Below are 26,720 nucleotides of genomic sequence, written 5' to 3'. Positions count from 1 at the left end.
TATATATAATGATGCTTAATTTTTAAAGTGTCCGGATTGCCGGGTCGAGAGCTGTGGTTAATTTGGATATTTATGTGAGAGTAAATGGATACTTGGGTCAGATTGTGGGTTGACCACCATAAACTTAAAACGGTTAAAAATAAATTTAAAAATGTTATTTGTAGGTTTTGAATTTGCAACCTAACAAAACAAGTACAACCCTTAACCAACTAGGCTAACAACACTTTATATTTAAGATTCAACACCAAATTTGATTAACGCGAGATATTTTAACAATAAAAGTACAAAGTTTTAACTAACTAATATATATATATATATATATATATATATATATATATATATATAATGATGCTTAATTTTTAAAGTGTCCGGATTGCCGGGTCGAGAGATGTGGTTAATTTGGATATTTATGTGAGAGTAAATGGATATTTGGGTCAGATTGTGGGTTGACCCGCCCATAAACTTAAAACGGTTAAAAATAAATTTAAAAATGTTATTTGTAGGTTTTGAACTTGTAACCTAACAAAACAAGTACAACCCTTTAACTAACTAGGCTAACAACACTTTATATTTAAGATTCAACACCAAATTTGATGAACGCGAGACATTTTAACAATAAAAGTTCAAACTTTTAACTAACTAATCTATATATATATAATGATGCTTAATTTTTAAAGTATCCGGATTACCGGGTCCTGAGCTGTGGTTAATTTGAATATTTATGTGAGAGTAATGGATACTTGGGTCGGATTGTGAGCTAACCCGCCCATAAACTTAAAACGGTTAAAAATAATTTTAAAATTGTTATTTGTAGATTTCGAACTTGCAACCTAACAAAACAAGTACAACCCTTTAACCAACTAAGCTAACAACACTTTATATTTAAGATTCAACACCAAATTTGATGAAGGCGAGACATTTTAACAATAAAAGTTCAAAATTTTAACTAACTAATCTATATATATATATATATATAATGATGTTTAATTTTTAAAATGTCCGGATTGCCGGGTCGAGAGCTATGGTTAATTTGGATATATATGTGAGAGTAAATGGATATTTGGGTCGGATTGTGGGTTGACCCGCCCATAAACTTAAAACGGTTAAAAATAAATTTAAAAATGTTATTTGTAGGTTTCGAACTTGCAACCTAACAAAATAAATACAACCATTTAACCAACTAGACTAACAACATTTTATATTTAAGATTCAACACCAAATTTGATGAACGCGAGACATTTTAACAATAAAATTTCAAAGTTTTAACTAACTAATATATATATATATATATATAATAATGCTTAATTTTTAAAGTGTCCGGATTGCCGGGTAGAGAGTTGTGGTTAATTTTGATATTTATGTGAGAGTAAATTGATATTTGGGTCGGTTTGTGGGTTGACCAGCCCATAAACTTAAAACGGTTAAAAATAAATTTAAAAATGTTATTTGTAGGTTTGAACTTGCAACCTAACAAAATAAATACAACCTTTTAACCAATTAGACTAACAACAATTTATATTTAAGATTCAACACCAAATTTGATGAACGCGAGACATTTTAACAATAAAAGTTTAAATTTTTAACTAACTAATCTATATATATATAATGATGCTTAATTTTTAAAGTGTCCGGATTTGCCGGGTAGAGAGCTGTGGTTAATTTTGATATTTATGTGAGAGTAAATGGAATTTCGGGTCGGTTTGTGGGTTGACCAGCCCATAAACTTAAAACGGTTAAAAATAAATTTAAAAATGTTATTTATAGGTTTGAACTTGCAACCTAACAAAACAAGTACAACCTTTTAACCAATTAGGCTAACAACAATTTAAATTTAAGATTCAACACCAAATTTGATGAACGCGAGACATTTTAACAATAAAAGTTTAAATTTTTAACTAACTAATCTATATATATATAATGATGCTTAATTTTTAAAGTGTCCGGATTTCCGGGTCGAGAGCTGTGGTTAATTTGGATATTTATGTGAGAGTAAATGGATACTTGGGTCGGATTGTGAGTTAACCCGCCCATAAACTTAAAACGGTTAAAAATAAATTTAAAAGTGTTATTTGTAGATTTCGAACTTGCAACCTAACAAAACAAGTACAACCCTTTAACCAACTAAGCTAACAACACTTTATATTTAAGATTCAACACCAAATTTGATGAACGCGAGACATTTTAACAATAAAAGTTCAAAATTTTAACTAACTAATATATATATATATATATAATGATGTTTAATTTTTAAAATGTCCGGATTGCCGGGTCGAGAGTTGTGGTTAATTTGGATATTTATGTGAGAGTAAATAGATATTTGGGTCGAATTGTGGGTTGACCCGCCTATAAACTTAAAACGGTTAAAAATAAATTAAAAATGTTATTTGCAGGTTTCGAACTTGCAACCTAACAAAACAAGTACAACATATAACCAAATGTGATTGAGACGTGGTTTGTCGAGAGATAATAGACCGGTATCATTTGAAACTGATTAAAAAAATATGAATCAAATATTTAATTGACCAAAGTGTGAGATTACGATGCTAATTATTAAAAAAATATGAATCAAATATTTGATTGACAAAGTGAAAGTGTAAAGTCACGAAATGAGAGATTCATTTGGAAAAAATATGTGATGAAAATGTGAGAAAATAAGTTATTTTATCGAAGTGAATAAAATATGTAACGAGAACGTTATATTTTTTATTTTATTAATTTTAAAAATTGAATAATTTATTTTATTTTTATCATTATCCGTGTAAATCGTACGGAAATTTTTCCTAGTTTATTAACTATTGATTATTATGTAATAATGTGTTTAAGACGTATTAAATGAGAATCGAGATTATAAGTTTATAACCATTATTATTTTATACCTACTGTTAACATTTTGCAACCCAAAATTCACATTCATTATTCTTATGTTTAGACAAAGTATATGAGCTCACAAGAATGAACCAAAAATGTGTTCAATTTTCCTGATAATGAAGGTTATTTCAACAAGTGACCATTACAAAAACGTATTTGAATATATATCACAAAATACATTAGTAATTTCTTAGTCAATTACTAGATAAAGATTCAAAAATCAAAAATATTTTTCAATAACGTGAAATAATTTTTTGTTCGGATTCAAATTATTTAATAAATACTTATTCCTGGTTAAAAGTTTGTTTTAATAAAAAAATTATTTACAAGAGTATTAATATATGGTAAAAATAAATCTCTTAAAACAAAAATAGAAATAAAAGTTATTTTAATATATTTGTTAATGTAATGATGATCTTGACAAGATAATAGATGAAACAATGAGAAATCATTTGAAATAACTTTTTATGTGAAAGAAAAGAGCCAAATAAAATGAACACAAACTAAAAAGTGGTTAGAAAAAAATAGTTAAATTTTTGTCTAATTCCAACCATGGAAAACAATCAATAATATACTCAAAATCCTATGTTTTACACTTTCACCAAAACTAAGGTGTGGTTTTAGTTTACCTTAAAAGTTCGTTCACCTTGTGCTACCTCGAGGCCTCCGAGGTCTCTCGTCGCCAAACCCTCTTTTCCTATCCGACCTATTCTCACCATCGTTAAACCCTCCTTCTCTCCGACCACCAAACCGAGGTCTCTCGTCGCCAAACCCTCTTTTCCTATCCGACCGATTCTCACCATCATTAAATCCTCCTTCCCTCCGACCACCAAACCGAGGTCTCTCGTCGCCAAATCCTCTTTTCCTATCTGACCGACTCTCGCGATCATTAAACCCTCCTTCCCTCCGACCACCAAACCGTTCCTTACCACGATCATTAAACCCTCCTCCTTCCCTCCGACCACCAGACCGTCCAAATTTATGAGAATCGTCGCCATCTCTTTCCCTCATACTCTGCCTCCTATAGTTATTATCTCTTTGAGAACTACCACCTTCAGAACGAATGAAGTCATTCCCATATTCTCGTTTCCTATGGCTCTTACCCGGAGATCTATTGAATTCATTGTCATCGTATTGCCGGTTCCTTTCTCGAGGCTTTAGGTCATCATCTCTATCACGCCGAGATCCAACTCTCTCGTCTAGAAAATCATCAGCTCGAGAACTTACTCCGTAATCATCGTCAGATCCATAACTAACAGCGCGCTTTGTGTTGGTACGCCTTGAACCAATTCTATCGTCTAAATCGTCAGGTTCAGAACTTATTCCGTAGTCTTCGTCAGAGTCGTGAGTAATACCACCACGGTTTCTACTGTGTGTTTTCTGACTAGATCGGTTTTGGGTTACGTCAGTACCGATGTCATCAGATTCGTTATCACTTTCAATGTCGGAGAATCCAATTGAAGGCTTAGAATGGCCTTGAGTTTGAATATCGTAGCTGTCGATGTTATCTTCTTCTTCGTCGTCGAAATCATCGAATCCTGCACGATCGGGTTCGTCTCTTTGTTGTCCTCTCGAAAAGGAAGTTTCTTCAAGCCTTCTGAGAGTTTGGCGATTATTACCAAGGGAATAATTATTATTATCATCGCCGTCGCGTTTATGAGAATCGGCGTACTCGAATGCTGCAACGTCTGCTCCGTCGGATTCGTCGTCGTCAAAATCGAAGTTCCAAGAACCTGAGACTTCGGCTCGGTTAGGGGATTTTGAAATGTGTTCTTTTCGTCCCATATCTTGCTCGGTGTATTCGTCTGGTGGTCTTTTATGTTCGCAGTGGAAACATACCATGTTTCTTCTGTAATTCAAGAAATTGCACCTATCAAAGGACATAAGAAAGGCAAGTTAGATGAATGTGCAATCAGGGGAAACTATTATGTTAACTATAAAAACCGTCCAAACTTGCTATACTACTAAAATGGAGCCAAATTTAGTCAACAATGTGTTTAAAAAGTCAACTGAATTAGCGGAAAAACAGCCCAATTAGGATTAATTGCGAATAACCCATTATTCAATCAAGAAACTACTCATTCATTTATTCAAATCATCAATCGAAATATAACATTATTCAAATCATCAATCAAAATACCCTACTTTCCAAAAAAAATAAAAAAAAAATAAAAATAAAAAAATATATATATATATATATATATATATATATATATATTATACTTTTATTTTCTTTCTACAACAAAATTATTTGAAAATAACCGCTTTGTTATTTGAAATTAATATCAGATGACCACTATCACATCATCAATTCCCTCGTCAATCATATCATCAGCCAAAATATTCTTGTTTCTTTTATAAATCTATTTTTCATTATATATTTATACTCCTAATGTTTTTTACCCAAATAACTTATCCGGAACAAGGTTATTTTGAAATAACATTCGGGTTATCCAAATAACCGAAGATCGAACAAGACTAGGCATGTGCAAGAGTAATCAACAAGAAACATACAACAGAGTGAAAGCCATGCCACAAATAAATGAGAAAACATGGTTTCCAAGAATCTTACTCGGGGCACTCCCATTCTCCTGGAAGAAGCTGTCTTTTGGGGCGCTTGCCATCGCATTGCAGGCAAGCTAAATTCTTTGCAAAATTCATAAAGTCACACCTGAAATGTGAAAATTAATCAGCAAATGAGAACTTTTTATGCTAAAAAATGAACTTATTCCATGTCAGGTCTTAGAAATTTTCATTTACAATGAACAGGTAACAGAAAGTCCCTCTTTAAGACATACACAAGGCCGAATACTAATTTTGGACTCTAAATTTGTCCAAAAATCAAATAATATCCTTTTACTATGATAAATCCCGAAATCAATCACTTTTTAAAAAGAAAATTTAATAATATATTAGATTTTTATTTTACTTTTTAATATCTACTTAGCAGAAACATGTGGCTCCATAGGCTGACAAACAAATGGATTTTGGCCCGAATAGGGTCAAAACCTAGCCTCACACTTCAATCAAAGTACTTTCAATAGAAATCAAAACGGAACCTAGCATGTTAGTTACCCTTCTTTTGAGGGTAGGAATGAGATGGGTAAGCAAATAAAATTGCACATACTTGGGGCATAGCCAATCTCCTCTCTTCATTTCAATATCATCACGTCCAACTCGTCTTGGAGGGGGAGGTGGTTGTTTCACTTTTGGCGGAGGAATTTTCTTTACAGGAGGAGGAAGATTGGGATCTATTGGAACTGCACTAAGCTTGACAACTTCATGAAGTAGCTTACGCACAACGGCCTTGATTGATTTTATTTTCAGAAGGGGCTCATTAACAACAGACCCATTCACTGGATCAAATCCATACGTCAATAAGACACGCATAACATCAATAGTCTGTGCTTCATCCTCTTTATTTGTAAGAAGATATGCTTTTTCACAGGAATTCCTCAAACTGCAAGAACTACAAACCTGCAATAAAGAACATGTAACAGTAGTAGTAGGATACATTAGTAATAATATAGGGGTAGTATGATAATTAGTATAGAACATGTCAAGGTAGTAGTAGATATATTAGTAATAGTATAGGATAGTATTCTAATTAGTAGTAATATTGGGATAGTATGCTAATTAGTAGAGTAAGACAGTGTTTGATAACAAAGTTGATCACTTAATCTAGATAATTAAGTGTTTATTTGAATGTCTTTCATAATTGTTATCTAAAATCAATTAATAATTTAGATTAGCTTAATTCGGTAAACTAAGAATGACTTAACTCGGTAATATAGTAAGAGCATAAAAGTGTTTACAGCTGATGATAAACTCCCGTTATCTTAAAATATGGGTAGGGATAACGTTCATTTCAAGAAAGAGGGAAATTCTAGTTATCACAGGTTATAACAGGTGAAGCCAAACTATTCTGGGAAAAATAGTTTGGCTTCACCTGTTATAACTAGAATTTAAGAATAAATAAGAAGTAAGATAATTATATTTACATCTTTACCTTAAGGCTATGTTTGGATGTGATTAATTAGAATTAGAATTAGAATTAAAATTAAAATTCGAATTCTAATTCTAATTTATAAGAATTGGAATTGATTTACAATTCAATTCTTATGTTGGATAAATCATCGAATTGTAATTCCAAAGTATGATAATGGAATTGAAACTTAAACAATCATATACATTCAATTCCTTTGGAAATGGACCCAAATTCTAATTATTATTCCACCCTAACATATTCTACAAATAATCAGGAACCACAGGTCAATAACCCACGTTTATGAAGTAGAGTTGTGGTTTCAAAATGGGTTATCAACATAGTAGTACAGCCCTAATAGGATAGGACAGGTTCCTCACTCATTCCTAACCAAACTCTTGTATTCAACAGATGTAGACTCATACACTTTATATAAACTAAATGAAAATTACTAGAAATTCCATTCACCATATACCTCAGACAACAACTAAATCAATAAACAAAGTCCATACTTTTAAAATACTCATGTGCTTCAATTTCATGGTATAAGAATATAGTCCACATTTGACCAAGTCTAACAATCATACCATGTAAATAGATATGTGATAAATTTGAGAGTTTTCGATCAGGGTCTACTCGAGAGAAAATAATGAAAAAATAAATCCATATAGGGTAGTCACGTAGAATGATAATGAGACCTATATTACAAATAGGACTGATGTATGAGAAATAAACACATAGGCATACATCATCAGCCTAAAGGGGAGGTCGAACCAGAGAGAGGTTGTGTACAAATGAGACGCTAGTACAAACTTACATCTCCTTCATCAACGTGGGAGTATTTTCTCAACAGTTTTGCTGAATAAACCACTCTTTTGTCGGAACTAGGGCATCCATGACCAACCAAAACTTGGATATCCTGTCTCGACAATGACCTGAAATCAATTTTATTCTAAGAACATATGACAAATGTGAATTGGACTGATACATTTGCACAATTAATGAAATATCCCAAAAAAAAGTATCATCTTTGTTACATGTACATCTTCCCCTTCTACACCATGCTTTACACCAGATTTAGATAACTCAACCATATCATTGCAAAATTAATATTCTGCAACTAAGTATTTCCTGGATCATAATTTGGAAAGTATGTATGTATATCATTTTGCAAAAGCCTCACTCTTTGTACACATGTTTTACAAGGTTTGAAGCACATAATGGTTCTTAATCAATAGAAGTGTCCTTCACTATCATTTCCAAAAAACGAACTTTCTATAGGATGATCCACCATTTCCTTTGATTTGGGAAATCCATGACATAAATGACAAGTTAACAATGTTAACACCCTAAAAATCAAATAATTTTTAAGATTCAATCTGAACTATTCATGATAGATTTAGTTAAGAAATGAGTCCAGACCTCAAGATATCAAACCGATCTTTGCCAAAATTAACAACAGCAGTCTGAACCGTTCTCCAATCCCTTGTAAAATCAAACCCTTCATCAATAGCATCAGATATCCTAAAACCCAAATCCTCAATCATCTTATCTTCATCCTTCCTCCGATGATCAAAGTAATTCTGCCGCACCAGCCTCTCCATAAAATCTATCCATTCTTTCCACGGATGAACCAACTGAAGTTTCCTTCCTAACAACCCTTCTCCCCTCTTCTCCACCACCACTTCCTCCCCTTCCAATTCCACCGGAGTTGATTCAACTTCCATCGATTCACTTGAACCCAGTTGATTACTCTCAATCTCTGTTCTAGTACCTTCAATAGTTTTATTCTTCTTCGATTCGCGCCAAGCACGGATCCGCAGGAGAGCGTCGTCTTTCTGTGACCGTTCTTTCTCAATAGCATCGATTTGGTCGAAGACGAAGCTCATTCGAGATGAGAGAGATGAAGGGTTAGATTGATTAGAAGAAGTAGAGGAACTGGTTGCGGCATTGGAGTGAGGGGAGTCGTGAGAAGAGAAGTGTCGGGTCGTGATGAGATGAGACGGAAAGAGAGGATAAATGGGTCTAAGGCGGCGGAGGAGAAGAGGAAGGAGAGTAGTTTGTGCCATACGTGCACAGGATGAAAGAGAGATTAGAGAGAGAAACTAAAACCCTCCATGGCTATGTACAGTAAGAAGCTTAAACCCTATTCTTGTTTTTCTCTTTGGCTGCGAAAGGGAAATGGATTTGCAAAGTAAAGGTGGAGACTTTATTCTTGTTTTTCTCTTTGGCTGCGAAAGTGAAATGGATTTGCAAAGTAAAGGTGGAGACTTTAGAGAAATTAAATTATTGGGAAACTTTGGTTTTTTAGCTTGAAAATTCATTTTTGTATTCTAATTACATAAGTATGTAGGAATATTTTTATGGTAATTACAATACCATATTAAAATTTAAAGGAGGTACACTTTTAAAAAAATTCAGTATAAGAAAAATTTTATTGTTATTTTGGTATATCGAAATCTCGATATAACGATTATACTCAATATTGACGTACCTTTTATCGTACAGAAATTTCGGTATATTATCGATATAAACAATTTCGATATAGTGTTGTTATTATACCGTTGGTAACTAATATTTGTTTTTTTAAAGTTAAATTTTATAATTAAATTAATATTAAATTTATTTAAAAATAATAGTTATTAAAGTTAGAGAAAAAAAATACATCCTTCAAATCTATTTAGAAAAATAAATAAATTAATAAAATTATTTGATAACCTTTAATATTTTAACTGAGCTGAATTTATTTTTGAAATGAAAATTATAATTTAATTATTAATAAGTATATATATATATATTTTGAAAAAGAAGTATATATATATATTTTGAAAAAGAAGTATATATATATATATATATATATATATATATATATATTATTCTATAAATATTATTTAGTACTATTTATATATCAATGTATTAAAATTTTAAAAATTTCATATTTTTATCGTAATGTATTATTATCTTATTTTACAAAATGAAAAAAAAAATTATATTTTTAATACAAAAAAAATATCTATAATTTTATTTGAGGTAACATTATAGAGTATCTTTTAAATTCATAACAACTCTAATTGGATAAAATAATTTTTGTTTTTTAATTTAAGAAACTTAAAATATATATTTTGTAGAATAGTTTGCACAATTTTTAATAAATTATTTCAAATATTTGTAGGCTTTTTTTAATTCAATTATAATCAAATTACTTCCTTCATTTTTTTATCAATTAAATCTACTTATTATTTAAAATTCTAAAATATTTTCTATTTTATTATTATATATTAATCTATTTTAAGAATTTTTACTTAACACTGCATAACATTTTTCAAATAAACCCAAATTTGATTTTCATTCTTTAAATTTTTGTAATATCATATTTTACTTGAAATTTGAAATAAAAGTCTCTGCCTTTACTTTCACTAGAATCAGGACAGTTTATACAAAAGAGTGATTCTTTTCTTCTTTCATGGATGAAATCCAGATGGGTTTTAATCAAACTCAGGGAAGAAATTCCCATATGGGTATCTTCTCTTCTCTCCCGCTGCATAACCCATTCTTCCGGCGACTCTTCCGGCACCAGATACCTTCTCGACCATGTAAACATCAGCCTCCTTCTATCTTCTTCCGGCAGAGAAAAACATCTCCGGCTAGGTTCTTCCATCCACGCCTCCATCATCAAGATCCCAGAATTCTTCAATCCCTTCATTAACCAGCGAAATCTGCTTGTTGTTTGGAATTCTCTACTCGCAATGTATGCAAAATGTGGTGAGTTCACTAATGCAGCTAACCTGTTCGATGAAATGCCTGTGAGAGATACTGTCTCTTGTAACACAATGTTATCGATGCTTTTAAGGAATGGGGAAATGGAGAAAGGTTTTGTTTACGTTAGGAAAATGCAGGAATTGGGTATTTATCGATTTGATCAAGCAACACTTACTACAATCTTGTCTGCTTGTGATGATGAACCATGTTTGGCTTATTTCAATGAGATAATACATGCATTTGCGTTTTCAAATGGGTTTGAGAATGAAGTATCTGTTGGGAATGCTTTGATCACTTCTTATTTCAAATATGGAAAGTTTAGTTCAGGAAGAAAGGTGTTTGATGAGATGGTTATGAATAGGAACGTTGTAACATGGACAGCGATGATGTCGGGTCTTTTACATAACAATTGTTTTGAAGAAAGTTTGAGTTTGTTCGTGGAAATGCATAAAGGATCGGTTGAAGCCAATTCTTTAACGTATTTAAGTTCTTTAACTGCTTGCTCGGGTTTGCAGGCACTCGAACAAGGCGAGCAGATCCACGCACTTGTTTGGAAGCTAGGGTATCGGTTTGATTTATACATTGAAAGCGCATTAATGGATATGTACTCGAAATGTGGAACAATGGGAAACGTTTTGAGAATTTTCGATTCTGCTAAGATGGTTGATGATATTTCCATGACTGTGGTTCTTGTTGGTTTCGCACAAAATGGGTTTGAACAAGAGGCTGTCGAGGTTTTCCGAATGATGGTGAATTCGGGAATTGAAATTGATCCGAACATGGTTTCTGCTGTTCTAGGCGTGTTTGGATTAGACACTTCGTTGTTTTTTGGTAAACAAATTCACTCTTTAGCGATAAAGAAACAGTTTTGCTCGAACACATTTGTTAGTAACGGCTTAATCAACATGTACTCGAAATGTGGTGATTTGGAGGATGCGAAGAAAGTGTTTAATTGGATGTCTTGTAAGAATTCCATAACTTGGAACACTATGATATCCGCGTTTGCTCGCCATGGACGTGGTTTAGAATCTCTCGAACTATATTCGAAAATGACCAAAGAAATCGAACCAACCGATGTCACATTCCTCTCGTTGCTTCACGCGTGTAGCCATGTTGGTTTGGTTAAAAAAGGTGTCGAATTTTTAAACTCTATGATCGGAGTATACAAGATTGCCCCTCGGATGGAACATTATGCTTGTATTGTTGACATGTTGGGCCGAGCGGGGCTTCTTTATGAAGCGAAAGCTTTTATCGAGGAGTTACCTTTGAACCCCGGAGTTCTTGTTTGGGAGTCGTTACTTGGTGCTTGTAGCATTCATGGTGATCCCGAGATGGGGAAATACGCGGCCAATAAGCTATCGTCGATTGCTCATAATAGTGCGTCTCCTTATGTTTCAATGGCGAATATTTATTCTTCGAGAGGGCGATGGAATGATCGGGAGAGGACTATAAGGCGGATGAAGGATGCGGGTGTGTCGAAAGAAGTTGGGATAAGTTGGATTGAAGTTGAGAAAGAAGTGCATGAATTTGTCGTTGGGGATCGATTGCATCCGAAAAGTTGGGAGATTCGCGATTTATTGGGAGAGATTTATCGGATGATCGATGATGGATATGGTTTAGATAAACAAAATTTTCACTACTATTTAGACTAGGATGAGAAAACAACAATTTTTGTTACAACAATCTAGTTTATTTAGCATGTTATTCAATTGAAAATTGACTAAAAATATGAATGGATACATATAAAACTTCAATTTAAATATGTTTAATTTTTGAATTGTGTTAAATATATTGGATTTAATTAAAACTATCAACAGAAAATCTAAATAGATCAATCTTCCCAAAGAATAAAAAAAATATATCCTCTAATCTCAAAATGTTATCAAATTTATAATAAAAAAATTGGTTTATTTTGTTTAATATATAATCCACCAAATAATAATAGTAAGATAATATTAAGATTTGTTAAGGTAAAGACATGATGGAAGTTATTTTCTTTTTTACTCATTTGCTTATTTAATTTTCACTCAAATGTTGTTTATTATTACATCATATATTTTATTTTATTTCAAATGTTGGCACTAGTCCATATAAACTTGATTAAAATTGTGAAACTTTTCATAAACTTAAAATTTGTATTTATCTATTGAACTCAACAAATATATAAGTTAATAAAAAAATATCAAAATTAAATTGAAACAAAATTGAGGTGGGTTAAAATCGTTACTCGTATAAAGATGTTAAAATTTTAAAAGTTAATATGTGATTTTAACCGTATTTTTTCACTAAATATTTGTAAAATATATGTTTAATATTTTAACTTAATTATTTTATTTTAAAATAACAAAATGTTTTAAATTATAATTTTATTTTAAATTTATTAAATAAAATTAATAATTTTAATTTATAGATATACATAATTTATATAATCTATTTATGATTATAATTGTTAAAATTAATCATTTTAAATAATTGTTTTGTTTTGAATTTTTTAATAATAAAACTTATAATATATAATTGTGTATATAATATATTTTATTTTGAATAGTTTTATTTTGAGTTTTTAATAAAAACTAAAAATACTAATATGTATATAGTATTTTATTAAAATAATTACTAAATAAGTATTAATCAAACCAGCCCCATAGTAATAATAATTTAGATTAAAATATTTTGAGATTAATAATTTTTTTAATTTTTTTTAATAATGTTAACTTCATATGTACTAAATCAAAAACAATAAACAAATAAACTAAAATAAAAAATGAATTAAACCAAATAACTAAGTAAAAAACATGATTAAACATGAACGGAAAGAACAACACGGTATCAAAGTCGTGGTTTGCTTGTTGTGGTTGTGGTTGTGGTTGCTAGTCGCCCAGGGTCGTTTGTCAAATCAAGAATTTGCGCACGAACGACACAATATCAGCTTTAATAGTTAGGTCGTTCATTTATCTGCAAAGTTTGGTTGAAAGGTTAGGGTTTCTAGTTTATCATTTTCTATAATAGTTAGAGTTTTTGGTGTATTATATTCTATAATTGTTCTGCTTTATTGTTGTGTTATGTTCTTCATTAAAATGGGAAGAAAGAAAAACAATAAGAATAAGGAAGTCAAAGAATTTGTGATGGAAGATTTAAGGAAGACAGTTAAAAAAAAATTGATAGGATTACTGAAAAAAATTATCTAGCAAAAATAGGAATATAGCAAAAGTAAAGAATCAATTGTTGATAAAAATTCTGAAGAAAATGTAGCAGAAAAACAAGGGGAAAATGAAGGAATATGGAAGGTTGAATATAATGAGAAAGTAGTCTATTTGGGGTTTAAAAATAAAATCACAAAACTACTGATGCATATAAAGAAACGAGATATTGTGCTCAACAAAGAGAAAAAATCAAACAACCGTCCAATTGAATATATATTATCTTCAAAATTTGAATATACTAAAGAAAGAAGAATACGAAAATATAGTAAACTGGTCAGTGGAAACAATGAGGGAGCTAATGAAGTCCCTCAAATCAAAGATCTATATTATCAGGAACAATTTCAGATAAAGGTAAATAAAGTCTGGAAAAAGACTGCAGAAAAGAAAGTAGGGGATCATGCATACAAATATCAAATCTACTTGGGTGAGTTTAAAATAAAAGTCAAGATTCTCAGTTATCCGTTTGAATTTAAATTGTCCACTGAAGTGGAGGAGAAATGCAACAATGAATGGGAAATGTAATTGTTAGGAACTATATAGGAAAGAAATGTGTATCTTTCCCAATCACTAAGGAATCACTAATGAAACAATGGGAGCAGAAGAGAGTGAAGAAGATTTATGCAAACAAATATGATTTCTATTTTCTACAATTCAAAAAGGAAACAAATTTGGATGATATTTTGAAAATTTTGGCATACTTATATTGAATTTAACTATATGAAGCTGGAGATAGTACGAAGAATTGAGTCTTTTAAGCAAAGCAAAGGAAACATCCCAAATATGGTTCAAGCTTAGAACATTCTAACACACATGTATAATGCAGAAGCTCTAAGTCATTTTGCTAGTCAATTGGGGAAACCATTATATATGGAGTCAATTACATAGAGAGGATAACACATTACTTTTGCTAGAATAAGTATTGAAGTGCATTCTCAAAATACATTGTCAAAGAACAAGACAATTGTTAATAGGAAGGGAAAACCCACAGTCATGAAAATCTAATATGAATAGAGGTCAAACATGCGTGTGTTTTGCAATACTTTTCAACATGTTAGTACTAAATATGCAAAAACAATTGAAAAAAAACATAGAATCCTAAAAGCCTAGGAAATGAAAACGCAGAAAAATGAAACTAAAGAATCAAGAATAGAAGAACATATTGTGGAAGTCAAGGGCAGTGATAAAGAAGACAAAATGAGAAAATGCAAATGAATAAAGCAAAGAAAAATCAGAGAAGGAAGAAAACAATGGAATTGAAAAAATAGAGGATACTGAAGAAGTTTAATCTGAAGACAAGGAAGACGAACAAGTAAAAGAAGAAAGCAAAGAAATAACAGAGGAGAAAAGTAAGGAGAAAACTGGGGTTGTTGATCCTCAAAACCGCAAAACTGAAACAGAAAAAAATATTGATAAAAATTCTAAAATTCTGGAAAAAAAAAATCATTTTATCAGATTAGTACATGTTCATACAGATGTAGGCTTAACAATGGGAGCAGACAGACATCATCTACAATTCAATCACCTTTCGTAAAGTATGAACGAGAAATTGGACGTGAAAGAAAACAACATGACCTGCAAGGCGAATATGTAAATAACATGAAAGATTGATAATGTTAATTGTATTCTTTGTACTGTTGTTTGATTACTACCATTCAAAAACTCTAGGATCGTTTGTTTGTCAACTTATAATCAAAGTTAAAGTTTGTCTAGTTTTGATTCTCGAACCTTTCCACTTTTAGGACTTTTCAATGAAATTGTGTTAAACCATTTAAAAAAATTTAAAAAACATGATTAAAATAAAATAAAAGATGAAGTGAACATATCAACTAAACCAATAACTAAGCTGAAAAATAAGAATAACAAAGAAGAAAGACATTGTTTTTATTTTTTAACATTTATTTTCATAAACACGTTTAGAACACCATTAATCTTAAGCGTGTAATTAAATTGACCAATTTGTTTAAACTGAACCGAATATTAAATCGAACCGACCAAAACTGATCCCAATCGTTAAGTTTGACCAAATGTTTAAAAACAATATTTAAATAAAATGAGAACTTGAACTTTATACCGACAATAATGAGTAATATATTATAACTATTAGATAATGATATAAATTTAAACTAATAATAATGAGAGAATTTTATAAATTAGTAAATTATAAAATATATTAATTATTATTATGAGACAAATTTAATTTTAAAATTGTTGACTCATTTTTACTTTGACGTTCTTAAATCTTTTTCATAATGTTAATAGATCTTATTCATTATATTTGTTTATGTATTTAATTATATGACTTCTAACCAACAATATAATTTGTATTTCGATCAATAAACCGACCAAATCGAACAACTTACCCTTAATTAATCTTTCGAATAAAACATTATTAATTTGCGAATAAACTAGAAGTAATACAAAAATAGTAACAAAAAGAAAAGAAAGAACAATTTTCCACACAACTTGTTCATTTGTCCCACTTCTCAGGCCTTCAAATTATTGAATGCGAAGAATGATTTCTACTTTAACAATTACAAGTTGTTGATCCTTCTAATCCACAAACAGAAATAGTTTATTCAATCTATCCCAGAATAATTTGACAAAATCTCATTGAGATCAGAATACAACTAGAAATATAAATATGTCTGCATCTTGACATAACCGCGGTTCCATTTCTCAAATCGAACCGACTTTAATTTCACTAGCTGATCCAACTTCATCCTTAAGCCATTGTGATAACAAATACAATTTGCCAGAGTGAGCAATAATGCAAGCCTGGAAAAAGAATTCAAATCAGCATGGAACAGCTTCAGATTACAAATAAGAATCATTTCCCCTTTTCTTTCTCCCTCGGATGAGACGAGATTATCTCAACACTCCAAAAGCTTACGATAGTTCATAACTTCATATATATATATATTTAAACTAGGAAACTAGCACAAACTCACACAGTCACTCCGACTAAAAGGACTCTTAGTGGGTTGACCGATTATTCATTATTTAACCTTTATGGAAACACTTTTTGTTTCTGAATCCAGATCTAGATGAGGGCTAATAGATTTCTGAATATGTGTTTGACTAAAGAGTTTGTTTGATGTAAGGGTATTTGGTTATAATCTATATGTTATATTAAAAAGAAAATTGTTTGATGAAAAATTGGATTATTTAAGGTTAAATGACTAAAATATCCTTTGTTTAATATTTAAAATGTTATAAAAAAATAAGAAGGGTATTTTAGTTGATAATTTGATTGAAGATGTGTTTGAATAAATCCTAACCTTTCATAAGAAAGGCCTAAGTTTTGTTTTCAAATGTGATGGTATCTTAATCCACATCTAGATGAGATAAAAAATGGTTCTTATGGGTTGGTTTATGCGCACCTATTTCCAATTTTTTGACTTGTACATTTCAGAGATACGGATTCTTTTAATCAAGTGAAGCTTAGAAACCATGTTAAAATTTGACTTACCTTCTCGAACCTTGACCACAATTTTCAATTAACCAGAGGTATTCTTCCTTGAAGCATAAACACGATAAGCTGCCAACCCAACTATGCCAACAGCAACTCCAACTGTATCCAGGAAATGCAATAGGCAGTTTTCTTAACAATATATTTTTATAAAAAAAACATGATTGATAATGAATTTTAGATACCAATTTATTATACCTGACATAAATATAAGGGATCGGTTAACCAGCTTGTCATACTGCTTACGACTTCTACCCTTTTCAGTTTCGGGTATACTTAAATGAGGTTGTTCCGCCGCCTTAATGATGCTTTGGATTATGTTGTTAAGATCTCCTAACTTTGTGCTTATAGGCATTGGTGCCTTTATTCCCATGTCCTGGCTTACCTACGAAAGAAAAACAACAAAAGATTAGTCTTAGTTATATTATTATTACAACAACCAATAATGCTCTTGATGGAAATTGGTAAATATTTATTATTATTACCCTGGTTGAATCTTGTATCTGAGTAGGAGAAGGATCTAGGTCATCTTTAGTTGCAACAATGAGGCAAGGCATTTCATAGCCAGTAGCTTCCCCATGACTTGCAACATCCACAAGCAGTTCCTTTGCTCTGTTCCATGAAGACCCATCCGAACTTCGAAATAAAAATGAGAAATGTATAAGGCCACAAACTTACATGGTTTATATATATGTTAATAAAAGATGTCTCATAAGACGGGAAATTTGAGGAAATGACCCTCAAGAGGGGCCTAATTACACAGATGGTGCGGGCCCATAATTTTAATAGCGCTGGTGACCCTTTTTTTTTAATGACAATTATACCCTTGCGTAACGCAACTTCAGTTGCGTGACGCAACCGATATTTTTTTTTTTTTTCGTCTCGCGGTTGCGTGACGCACCTGGGGTTGCGTGACGCAACTGGAGTTGCGTGACGCGATTGCGTAACGCAACGGGGGTTGCGTGACGCAACTGGGGCATTTTCGTCCAAAAAATTTAATAATTAAAATTTTTTGAAAAATAAAAAAATAAAAAATTGCGTCACGCAACCTGAGGATGCGTGTCGCAGTAGGGACATTTTCGTCAGAAAAAAAAAGGGGTCACCAGCGCTATTAAAATTATGGGCCCGCACCATCTGTAATTAGGCCTCTCTTGAGGGTCATTTCCTCACATTCCCCCATAAGACAGTACTTTTTGTTTCTGGATTATGTTTCCAAATGTAATTTCATCTATATTAACATCTAAAGGAGATATCAATATACTTTCCAATTTGTCATGAGCAAATGCAATTTTATGAGAATGGCCAAGATATTGCAGAAGGATCCAAAATCAAAATCCAAGAATTGCCCTTGGACAGTTGGACTTATGAAAGCAATTTGAGAGGAGGGTTCTTACCTGTCATGGACAAATACGGCTATATCACAATCTGCCAATGCATCTTTCTTATGTAACAGATCTTTAACATCATCTTCCGGGATCTCTTTTAGGACAAGAATTTTATTTGTTGTCCCCTATATTCAAGAAAAATCATAACACTATCCAAATTAAAATAGTTGGATACCAGCTGTAAAATAGAAGAGCAAAATGTACATATCTACAAGAGGGTACGAGGCAAACGGTAAATATCACCCCACATTTGAAGCATAAGTACGCCCCTCTTGAAGAAAGATAAAAGAAATCTAGAGTACAAGATCCCAGCCATGGTGTACAGATAGTAAATCTGTGCAAACTAACTGTTCTAGAAACAGAAACTTCACACTTCATTTTCCTCCTGAAGAAATCGGAATTATAAATAGTAATCATTGATAAAATTGTGTATCAATTAGGATTTAGCAAATCATTGCATGACACCTTATATAGCTAACACATACTTAGCAAAGAGTATATATCAGCCTATTTCTCTAGAATTTTCACATGTCCAAAGATCTATAAATCAAGTCAAACAATGATATTTCCGTGCAAAACATTTGAGTCATCAATTCATTCAGAGATACAAGATCTTACCCTGTGTTGGTTGACAAAATTAACTGCATAACGCTCTTTGCTGGTTGAAGTATATACATCAGTGAAAGGCCTGCATTTGACAGAATAAGCAATAGCACAATGCACATGAAAATGAAAAGCACATGACAAGCAACGATGAACACAACAGGAGCATGGAGGAGAAGAAATACCTCCCAATGAAAGAATTCAACAAGGCAGACTTCCCAGCCATTTTTGGGCCAAATACGAAGCATTGGTAGACATTCCTATCAGATTGTTGTTTTTTCTGATCTAATCGCCTTCTTCTAGTGATGCGGATAGCAGATGAAAGATCACCATCGTATCCAATATATGTTAGATACTCCACACTTCGTCTTGGATCGAGAAGTGTCATGAGGGCCCACTGTGAGTTAAACATTGGGCTGTTTTGTTATCAACTTTTCCCATATTAATCATAATCCAGAAAATTTTTAATTTCTTATGTCTACAAAAATCACAATTATTTAAAAAATAATATGGATCATCATGTAAACATTATGATCATGATAAAAATACATAATTATTCTCTATACCAAATGAAACAAAAAATTACATTACATTTTGGATCATGATTAAAAAATATTGTATACCAAATGAAGCAACAAAATCACAATGAAAAATCACTCTCAATTTTCACTTTGGTAATTTTCCAATCAGATTGTGTTGTAAAAAGTAGATGTATTTCCATGAGTGGAAGCAACACTAACCAATGGAAACAAATTTGTTCCATATTAATTATGATCTTGCCCTATAAGCATAGCAGTACACTTAGACCTTGATTGATTTTGGGTTATTTAAATAATCAAGTGGTTATTTCCAAATAACTTTGTTTGGAAATAATAAATAAGGTTATATGTAAAAAGACATTTAAGGGTATAAATATATATTTGTAGAAAAAAATTAGGGTATATTGGTTGATGATTTGAATGATGTGATTGAAGACTAGATTGATGATTGTCTATGGGTTGTATGGACTAATCTCAAATAACCCACATAAGATAAGGCTTAAGTCATACGATATAAACATTTTCCCCTTGTTTGAAGGCTAGTTACATCAGTTAAGGTCGTGATATTTATAGTCAATAACATCAATATCGCCATAAAATGTAGTCCTTATACTTATCTTTTTCCGAGAGGAAGTGTGACTGAATTGTTTATATCAAACTATAGGCTGCCCTGGCTGTATTTTTTTGGTTACAACTAGGAAGGGAAGGTGCATGAATTAAGATCATATGTAAGAACCATAGCATTTCAAAGAGATGATGTCGGTTTATTGACATGTCATTTGATGATCGGAGACAAATTGCAGAACAGCTGACTCACCAATCATTAATGGTTCTAGAACAAATAAGCCGTACATGCAATATTACTAAGAATTACTTCTGGAAAAAAGTATAAAAGGTTGTAATTGTTTTAATTGATTCAAGCAATAATCATTCCATGTATTGTCAAGGAGAGTTGTATATATTTACTCCAACAGTGTAAAGAAATCTATCACAAAAATAAAGATAAATCTTCATTGATAAATTCTGAATTATCCTAAACCACAATGATTATAATTGAATTCCAAACTCATTGATTCCCTTTGCTAGTAGATATATCTGATTGTAACAATGGATATGGAAACTAATGAAAACTAACAATGAACAAGGTCACGTGTGATGTAAACATTCAGACAGACACTGTGGGGTTGAAGGTGCATGCTTTTCATCCAAATCTATTAAGAGAACACTGTTTTATGAATACCCCTTGACAAGATAAGCAAGCAAGAGTATCTAGTTCAAACCCTTAGAGCTTAGGACAATCAAGTGTATGAGAGTGACCTGTAAAGCTTGACTAAAGAAGGGATCCTGTTCTGCCTTCTACGAAATCAGCTAAATCTGAAATCAACTTTAAGCCTCGTATTGTTTGAAGGACAAGAAAAGGATATCCTGGTGCAATTAACCTAATTAGTTATGGAAATTCGAAATTTGAAACAAATTGTAAAACAACACTTACAAAAGAGCTATAAAGTACACACCGAGGTGGCATGAAGAACTTGAGAACTAAGGGATGTATATCATTTATAGGCTTATAGCTATGTGTCCAAGTAATTATACATAGAAGAACATATGCACATCAAATGAAGCAATGGAATCGTGACAGAATACAGTGCAGCGAGATAATGACAGAAAATTTTAACGATAAGGAGATTAAGGAAACATACCTTCGACAAGAAACCTTCAATTGTTAGTCCACCCAAAGCAGTTTTCTCTGAAGCATCCACATATGGAACTTCATCCCAAGGACTGCACCACGCAGAAATTGCAATGGAAGATGAGTGCATAGTTAAATATGTGTACAATATGAAACAGGATGATGGGTCCCATAAAATGAAACGGAAGGATCAAGTGAGTAATACATCCAACAAAAGAATTAAACAATGATACGTGCTAGAGATTTTCACACATTTCAATTCAAAGATGCCAATATATTTTGTTTCAAAATTTTCAAGCTAACAGTAAAAGTTAATATTGTAAGATTTCATATAATCGCAAGATAGGAAGAGGGAGTCTAATCTGAACTATTTAGTCCCTTTTGCTCAATCCAGGATTATGATGTTCAATCATGTCCAAAGGAAACTGAGCTTTACTTAGTTAACACCTTGCTATCCAAAGGAAAATAAAATAATATTTGTAAAGGATGGAAGAAAGAATAAATATCATATACCTCTCTGGTGCAGTAGAAAAAAGATCTTCTAGCTCAGCTGGCCGAAGGGTTCCATCCTGGTAAAAGTAAGTCCATATGATATAAAAAACAGGGGAATAGAGAACTATAATTTGTATTAGTATACCAGTACATTACCCAAAAACTAAGTAAGCAAGTAGAAATGAAGGATAAAGCCAGTTCACTTAACCATCAAAAATTGAAGATAACACAAGTAAAAAGTAGGACGAGACATACAGCAAGCTATTTGCTTATAAAACCATTGAGCACAATACTGTCAAGTAAGGAACATGAAACTAAAGCCTTTCCTTTCTCCAAAGACTAATAGCCAAATACATCAAATCACTTGAAGCAACTGTTCCAATGATGTAAAGGTCTCACAGCATAAGAACAAGAAAAGCAAAAACTTGACAACTATGCAATTTGTATATAGTCAGATGCTCTGCAAGAATAGTAAATTATATGAAATGAAAGTATAAATGCTAAACCAGGACTATAAATGAATGAGTTACACTACATTCTAGTTCAGCATAAAATTTAAAACACTTAACAAAGAACAAAAGAGTTGCTCCTGACACTAACAATGATATGATACCCAAAGAAGTTATTGAAAGTATCCATATACAATGTATGAGAACCCACATATAATAAAGCACCATCTATATGAGCAAGAAATAAGGGGGAAAATAACCTATAAAACTCCTAACCAAAACCTCTAAATTCAATCTTCTCAAGGTCCAAGGCGCACACACACACACACACATATATATATATATATATTCATATAACAATGATAAAATTATTTGGTTAGATCAGTTAAGTTCGCATGGTTTTGGAGATCAAGATCTCAGTATCCTCGTCATAAAATGAAGGCTAATAAAATAAGCCACCATGAAATAGATGCAGCAAGAATTATATCTTTCTACAAGTTGTGTACTCTGCTTTCTGAAAATAGAAAATCATGGACATTACTCAAACATGCTTCTGTCAATATGAACAAACAGGCTAAGTTTTCAGAACAGAAAGGAAAAAGGAAAACATTGAAGTACAATTCCATCCAAGCCACTAGAATGAAGATTGTTTTTCTTTAATTCAGTCACAAAAAGGATAATCTAAAGTTAAGAATGTTGGTTGCTCTTCACAGTAAAGAAGCTGCAAGCTTTTACATTGCAACAGGAACAGAAGATGATAGAAAGTAATTACCCCATCAATGTCGTAGAGCAAGAAGATTCCACGAAGGAAATCCGTAGCTTCATTTGTCAGCTCCACACTCTACAATGATTAGGATGAAAAATCAAATCACGAATTCAAATGCTTATTCTATGACTAGAGTGAGAAGCACCATAAAGGAAATCTACAGTTTCACACAGAATGCAGTATACAACACAAGGTTGTCATTTTATTCATTTGTTTACATACAACAAGAAAACACTCCCACTGCCAATGGCCTTTCCAATTACATCAAGCAATGTTTTTGTAGGCAACATTTTGAGCCTATTTGGAAAAATCAGCTACTGCTAGCCTATTACTCTTTCCATGTTCTGCATCTGCTTAAGCCGTGATAGAAATGTAACATAAACATCCCACATAGTGTACGATAAAAAAACATATGCAGTACAGTGTCCCCATCATTTGGATCATTTGGAAACACTTATTTTTTTGTATCTAGATCTGTTTCCAGATACAGAAAAATAATAGATTCCTCAACATGTATGTCTCTTACTAAATTTAGTTTCAAATACTTATATAGGTATAAAAAGAATAAATGTTTAATGGGGCCACACAGTATCTATAGGTAAAGCTCAATATGTCTCTTACTAAATTTAGTTTCCAAACATTTAATAGGTACAAAAAGAATAAGTGTGTTTAATGGAGCCACACTGTATCTATAGGTAAAGCTCATAGCTAGTGGAAGACATGATAAACAAGACAACCAACAGTATTGTAGAACTACCTAAAACAATAGTTTACCTGGTCAGGAGTTCGCTTAATAGGTGCAAGAAGATGGTCATCACTGAGTCGAATCTCATTATTGTATCCAAACTTCCGTAGGACAGTCCAGGTTGTTTCAAGACGGCCCCTTTCAATAAAAAGTGCATGGAGAAACAAAAAGCCTGATAATGTAAGGCCATGGCCATTCACACCTTCAGGAAGTTTTTCTTGAACAACTCTCTTCACACTCACAATTTCAGAAGGCTGTAGTGGAGCATTGAAACACTTGACCTGATAACAGACATAAAGGTAGATGAAGTAACAAAAGTGAGAATTCTGGAAGGATAGAGTGATAGACCACATACTAAAATAATGTGAATTGTCCTTAGAAGTACCTGAAAATCATTTAGTTCGTCATCACTAAGTGCACCATCCCTGTCATGATCACAGAGAATGAATATCCGTTTCAAAGCCCTAACACACCGTGGCCTCAAAGTTTGGGCCTCCTGGTCAAACAATGGACCTGTAGGATGAAGTACTGCTTTCTGTGCATAGTAGAAAACCTCCGAAGTCTGAAAATAAGAGGTTCCAAAAAGTTCAATTTTAAGGTATAACCACTTATCACATTATCAACTAAAATATCCTTTATTTTTTATAATATTTTAAAATATTAATACAAATAATATTTTAGTCATTTAACTGAAATAACCCCAAATAATCCTCTTTTTCATCAAAGTAAGTTATTTTTTCCAAAAAGTAAATACATTGAACAAGCTCTTAGTTAAATGAAAACCAGACAACACAAATATAATCCAATACACAACTACTTCAACATCTCATCTCAAGGATATCAGCTACTGAAATTAATGTGCAATGACACACCATTTTGTATATTAAATACCAAATGAGGAGAATATCAGTAAGCATTGTTGTAAGTTATACAGAATTATAACTTTATATGCAGTTTCAATAAAATAAATTACCATTAAAAAAAATATATATTAAGCCATGAAAATCAACCTGAATGTGCTTTTTCGCCGAGCACTCAAGACAAGATTCAATTTCCCGAAATTGTTGCATAATTGGTGACATGATCATCTCCAAACTCAATGGATGTTCATCTTCTCTCAAGTCCAACTTGCAACCCACCAATAGAACTGGAACATTTACCTGCTCATATACGTAAAGTTTGTCAAGTAGACTAGTTTGAGTAAGCAATTTTGACAGGCTTTACTTCTCTAAAAAATAAATTAGATTTAAACACCCTTGTCCATAAAATCAATGCATTTTACAATTAAGCATCAACCATAATTTCGATGCACCAACCTCAAGCCTACGCAACTCGGGAAGCCAGAAGGTTCCCAATCTGTCGAGTGTTGCTGGCTGATCGCAAGCGTAAGTAAGAACCACAACATCAGCTCTCTTCAGTTCTTCAGCGAGTCTACCTCTATTCTCCAGACTGAGTGTAAAGATCAGCAAAATAAGCACAATACTAAAGGAATTGCATAATAACTTTTTTTTAATGTAATCTTAACACAAATCTTCCAGGCTCATTGATTGGCTCCTTTAAACAATCAAATTCATCATTCAAATCGATTAAACAGAAACAGCTTGTTTTATCAAATACAGAAGTTCAGACAGTAAATACGCATCTTCGTGTACATAAACAATAAAGTTGATTGAGATTTTTAAGTAGAGAACAAACCTAGAAGAGGTATCGATGATAGTGATGGGAACACGATCAGCATAAATATCATCGGGCAACTTAGTCGGCGGTAAAACCGGAGGAACATTGGTAGGAAAACTATCGGCAACTACACTGACAATCAAGCTGGATTTACCTGTACTCTTGTCTCCAGCGACGACAATACGAACACCGGTTCGATCTCCAGGTACCGTCGTTCCACCTGTGCCTGCTCCTCCTCCGGCCATTCTTTAACACTGCAGCAGCACAGCAAAGAATTACTTATTCCGTTTTCTATTCATGGTGTTCATACCTGTATGTTGCGAAAATCAATATCTGTGGATTGAGATATGTATGTAGAAGAAACCTGGTTTCCTTCTTGTTCTTGAGCCCGCCCAAGCCGAGCGCCTATGAACCGGTGGAGCTGGCTTGGAAGAGAGATGGAGAGACTGTCTGTAGATGAGGGTTAGATTTATTATTATTATTATTATTATTATTATTATTGTTACAACTTCATTTCATATTTATTTGATTATTTCGGAATTTAGTTTTATAAATTTATTACATTTATAAATATTTAATTTATATTTGAATTTCGAATTTGTGTCGTTTTTATTAGATGAGATTTGAGATTTGAATTGTTTTATACTGTGTTAAATTATCATGTCTATTTGTGAATTTTCTAATGAATGTCATTCATTTTATTTTAAAATATTATTTTTTTAAAATTAATGTGACTTTCATTTAAAAAGTTTTTGGAGGGATTTAATTAATCGGTTAACAGGTTAAGTCTGGTTTTATCTTTTATTTTACAAACTGATTAACCGACCGATATTGATATCAATTTTATTAGTTACGATTTTACTGGTTTCGGTTGGCGGTTTAACCGATAATTTAATTTTTTTGAATTAAGTATTAAATTTATTAAATAAGTTTTTTCAAAATCTTTATTTGCATCATCCTATTATGATATTCTCTATAAAAAAATTCAATATTAAAATGCATTAATTTTATGATATAATATCTTTTATAAATATATCTAGAAATATTTATAATATATTATATTATTGTAACATTTTAAGAATCTTCATTA

General features: G+C 32.0%; 3 protein-coding genes across 4 annotated transcripts; 1 reads left to right on the top strand and 2 right to left on the bottom strand.

The window, feature by feature from the left end:
- Positions 1 to 3,386: 3,386 nt before the first annotated feature.
- On the bottom strand, positions 3,387 to 9,030 carry LOC124942607. Its single transcript, XM_047483140.1, has 5 exons — positions 8,276 to 9,030; positions 7,671 to 7,788; positions 5,996 to 6,345; positions 5,441 to 5,539; positions 3,387 to 4,738 (listed from the first exon to the last, which is right to left on the bottom strand). Exons 1-5 carry the CDS (start codon positions 8,920 to 8,922, stop codon positions 3,511 to 3,513), a joined length of 2,442 nt encoding a protein of 813 aa, XP_047339096.1. The 5' UTR covers positions 8,923 to 9,030; the 3' UTR covers positions 3,387 to 3,510.
- Positions 9,031 to 10,259: 1,229 nt separating this feature from the next.
- On the top strand, positions 10,260 to 12,387 carry LOC124941928 (pentatricopeptide repeat-containing protein At3g05340). The gene has a single exon (XM_047482311.1). It carries the CDS (start codon positions 10,321 to 10,323, stop codon positions 12,262 to 12,264), a length of 1,944 nt encoding a protein of 647 aa, XP_047338267.1. The 5' UTR covers positions 10,260 to 10,320; the 3' UTR covers positions 12,265 to 12,387.
- A 3,851-nt stretch (positions 12,388 to 16,238) lies between these two features.
- Positions 16,239 to 26,105, bottom strand: LOC124941439 (mitochondrial Rho GTPase 1-like). 2 transcript variants are annotated; one of them, XM_047481767.1, is made up of 16 exons: positions 25,995 to 26,105; positions 25,649 to 25,884; positions 25,270 to 25,402; positions 24,964 to 25,113; positions 24,339 to 24,515; positions 23,983 to 24,234; positions 23,215 to 23,283; positions 22,015 to 22,070; positions 21,512 to 21,593; positions 19,458 to 19,669; positions 19,288 to 19,357; positions 18,679 to 18,794; positions 17,770 to 17,920; positions 17,483 to 17,669; positions 17,285 to 17,386; positions 16,239 to 16,590 (listed from the first exon to the last, which is right to left on the bottom strand). In XM_047481767.1, the coding sequence occupies exons 2-15, from the start codon at positions 25,873 to 25,875 to the stop codon at positions 17,313 to 17,315; spliced, it is 1,956 nt and encodes a 651-aa protein (XP_047337723.1). In that variant the 5' UTR covers positions 25,876 to 25,884; positions 25,995 to 26,105; the 3' UTR covers positions 16,239 to 16,590; positions 17,285 to 17,312. The 2 variants fall into 2 exon arrangements, with proteins under 2 accessions (XP_047337723.1, XP_047337722.1); XM_047481766.1 differs by lacking the exon at positions 25,995 to 26,105 and having other exon boundaries at positions 25,649 to 25,946.
- Positions 26,106 to 26,720: the final 615 nt, after the last annotated feature.

The sequence above is a fragment of the Impatiens glandulifera genome, chromosome 6 (assembly GCF_907164915.1).
Source record: "Impatiens glandulifera chromosome 6, dImpGla2.1, whole genome shotgun sequence".
NCBI classification, from domain to species: domain Eukaryota; kingdom Viridiplantae; phylum Streptophyta; class Magnoliopsida; order Ericales; family Balsaminaceae; genus Impatiens; species Impatiens glandulifera.
This window is presented reverse-complemented; position numbering and strand designations above follow the sequence as displayed.

Excerpts from the sequence above, each read along its gene's own strand:
- LOC124941439 (XM_047481767.1), bottom strand. The coding sequence starts at position 25,875 with ATGGCCGGAGGAGGAGCAGGCACAGGTGGAACGACGGTACCTGGAGAT. Across the intron at positions 25,403-25,648 it reads ATCATCGATACCTCTTCTAG|TCTGGAGAATAGAGGTAGAC; the intron begins GTTTGTTCTCTA and ends CTTTACACTCAG. Across the intron at positions 19,358-19,457 it reads TTGAATTCTTTCATTGGGAG|GCCTTTCACTGATGTATATA; the intron begins GTATTTCTTCTC and ends TGTCAAATGCAG.
- LOC124942607 (XM_047483140.1), bottom strand. The coding sequence starts at position 8,922 with ATGGCACAAACTACTCTCCTTCCTCTTCTCCTCCGCCGCCTTAGACCC. Across the intron at positions 7,789-8,275 it reads GATCGGTTTGATATCTTGAG|GTCATTGTCGAGACAGGATA; the intron begins GTCTGGACTCAT and ends AATTGATTTCAG. Across the intron at positions 4,739-5,440 it reads GGAGAATGGGAGTGCCCCGA|GTGCAATTTCTTGAATTACA; the intron begins GTAAGATTCTTG and ends GTCCTTTGATAG.
- LOC124941928 (XM_047482311.1), top strand. The coding sequence starts at position 10,321 with ATGAAATCCAGATGGGTTTTAATCAAACTCAGGGAAGAAATTCCCATA.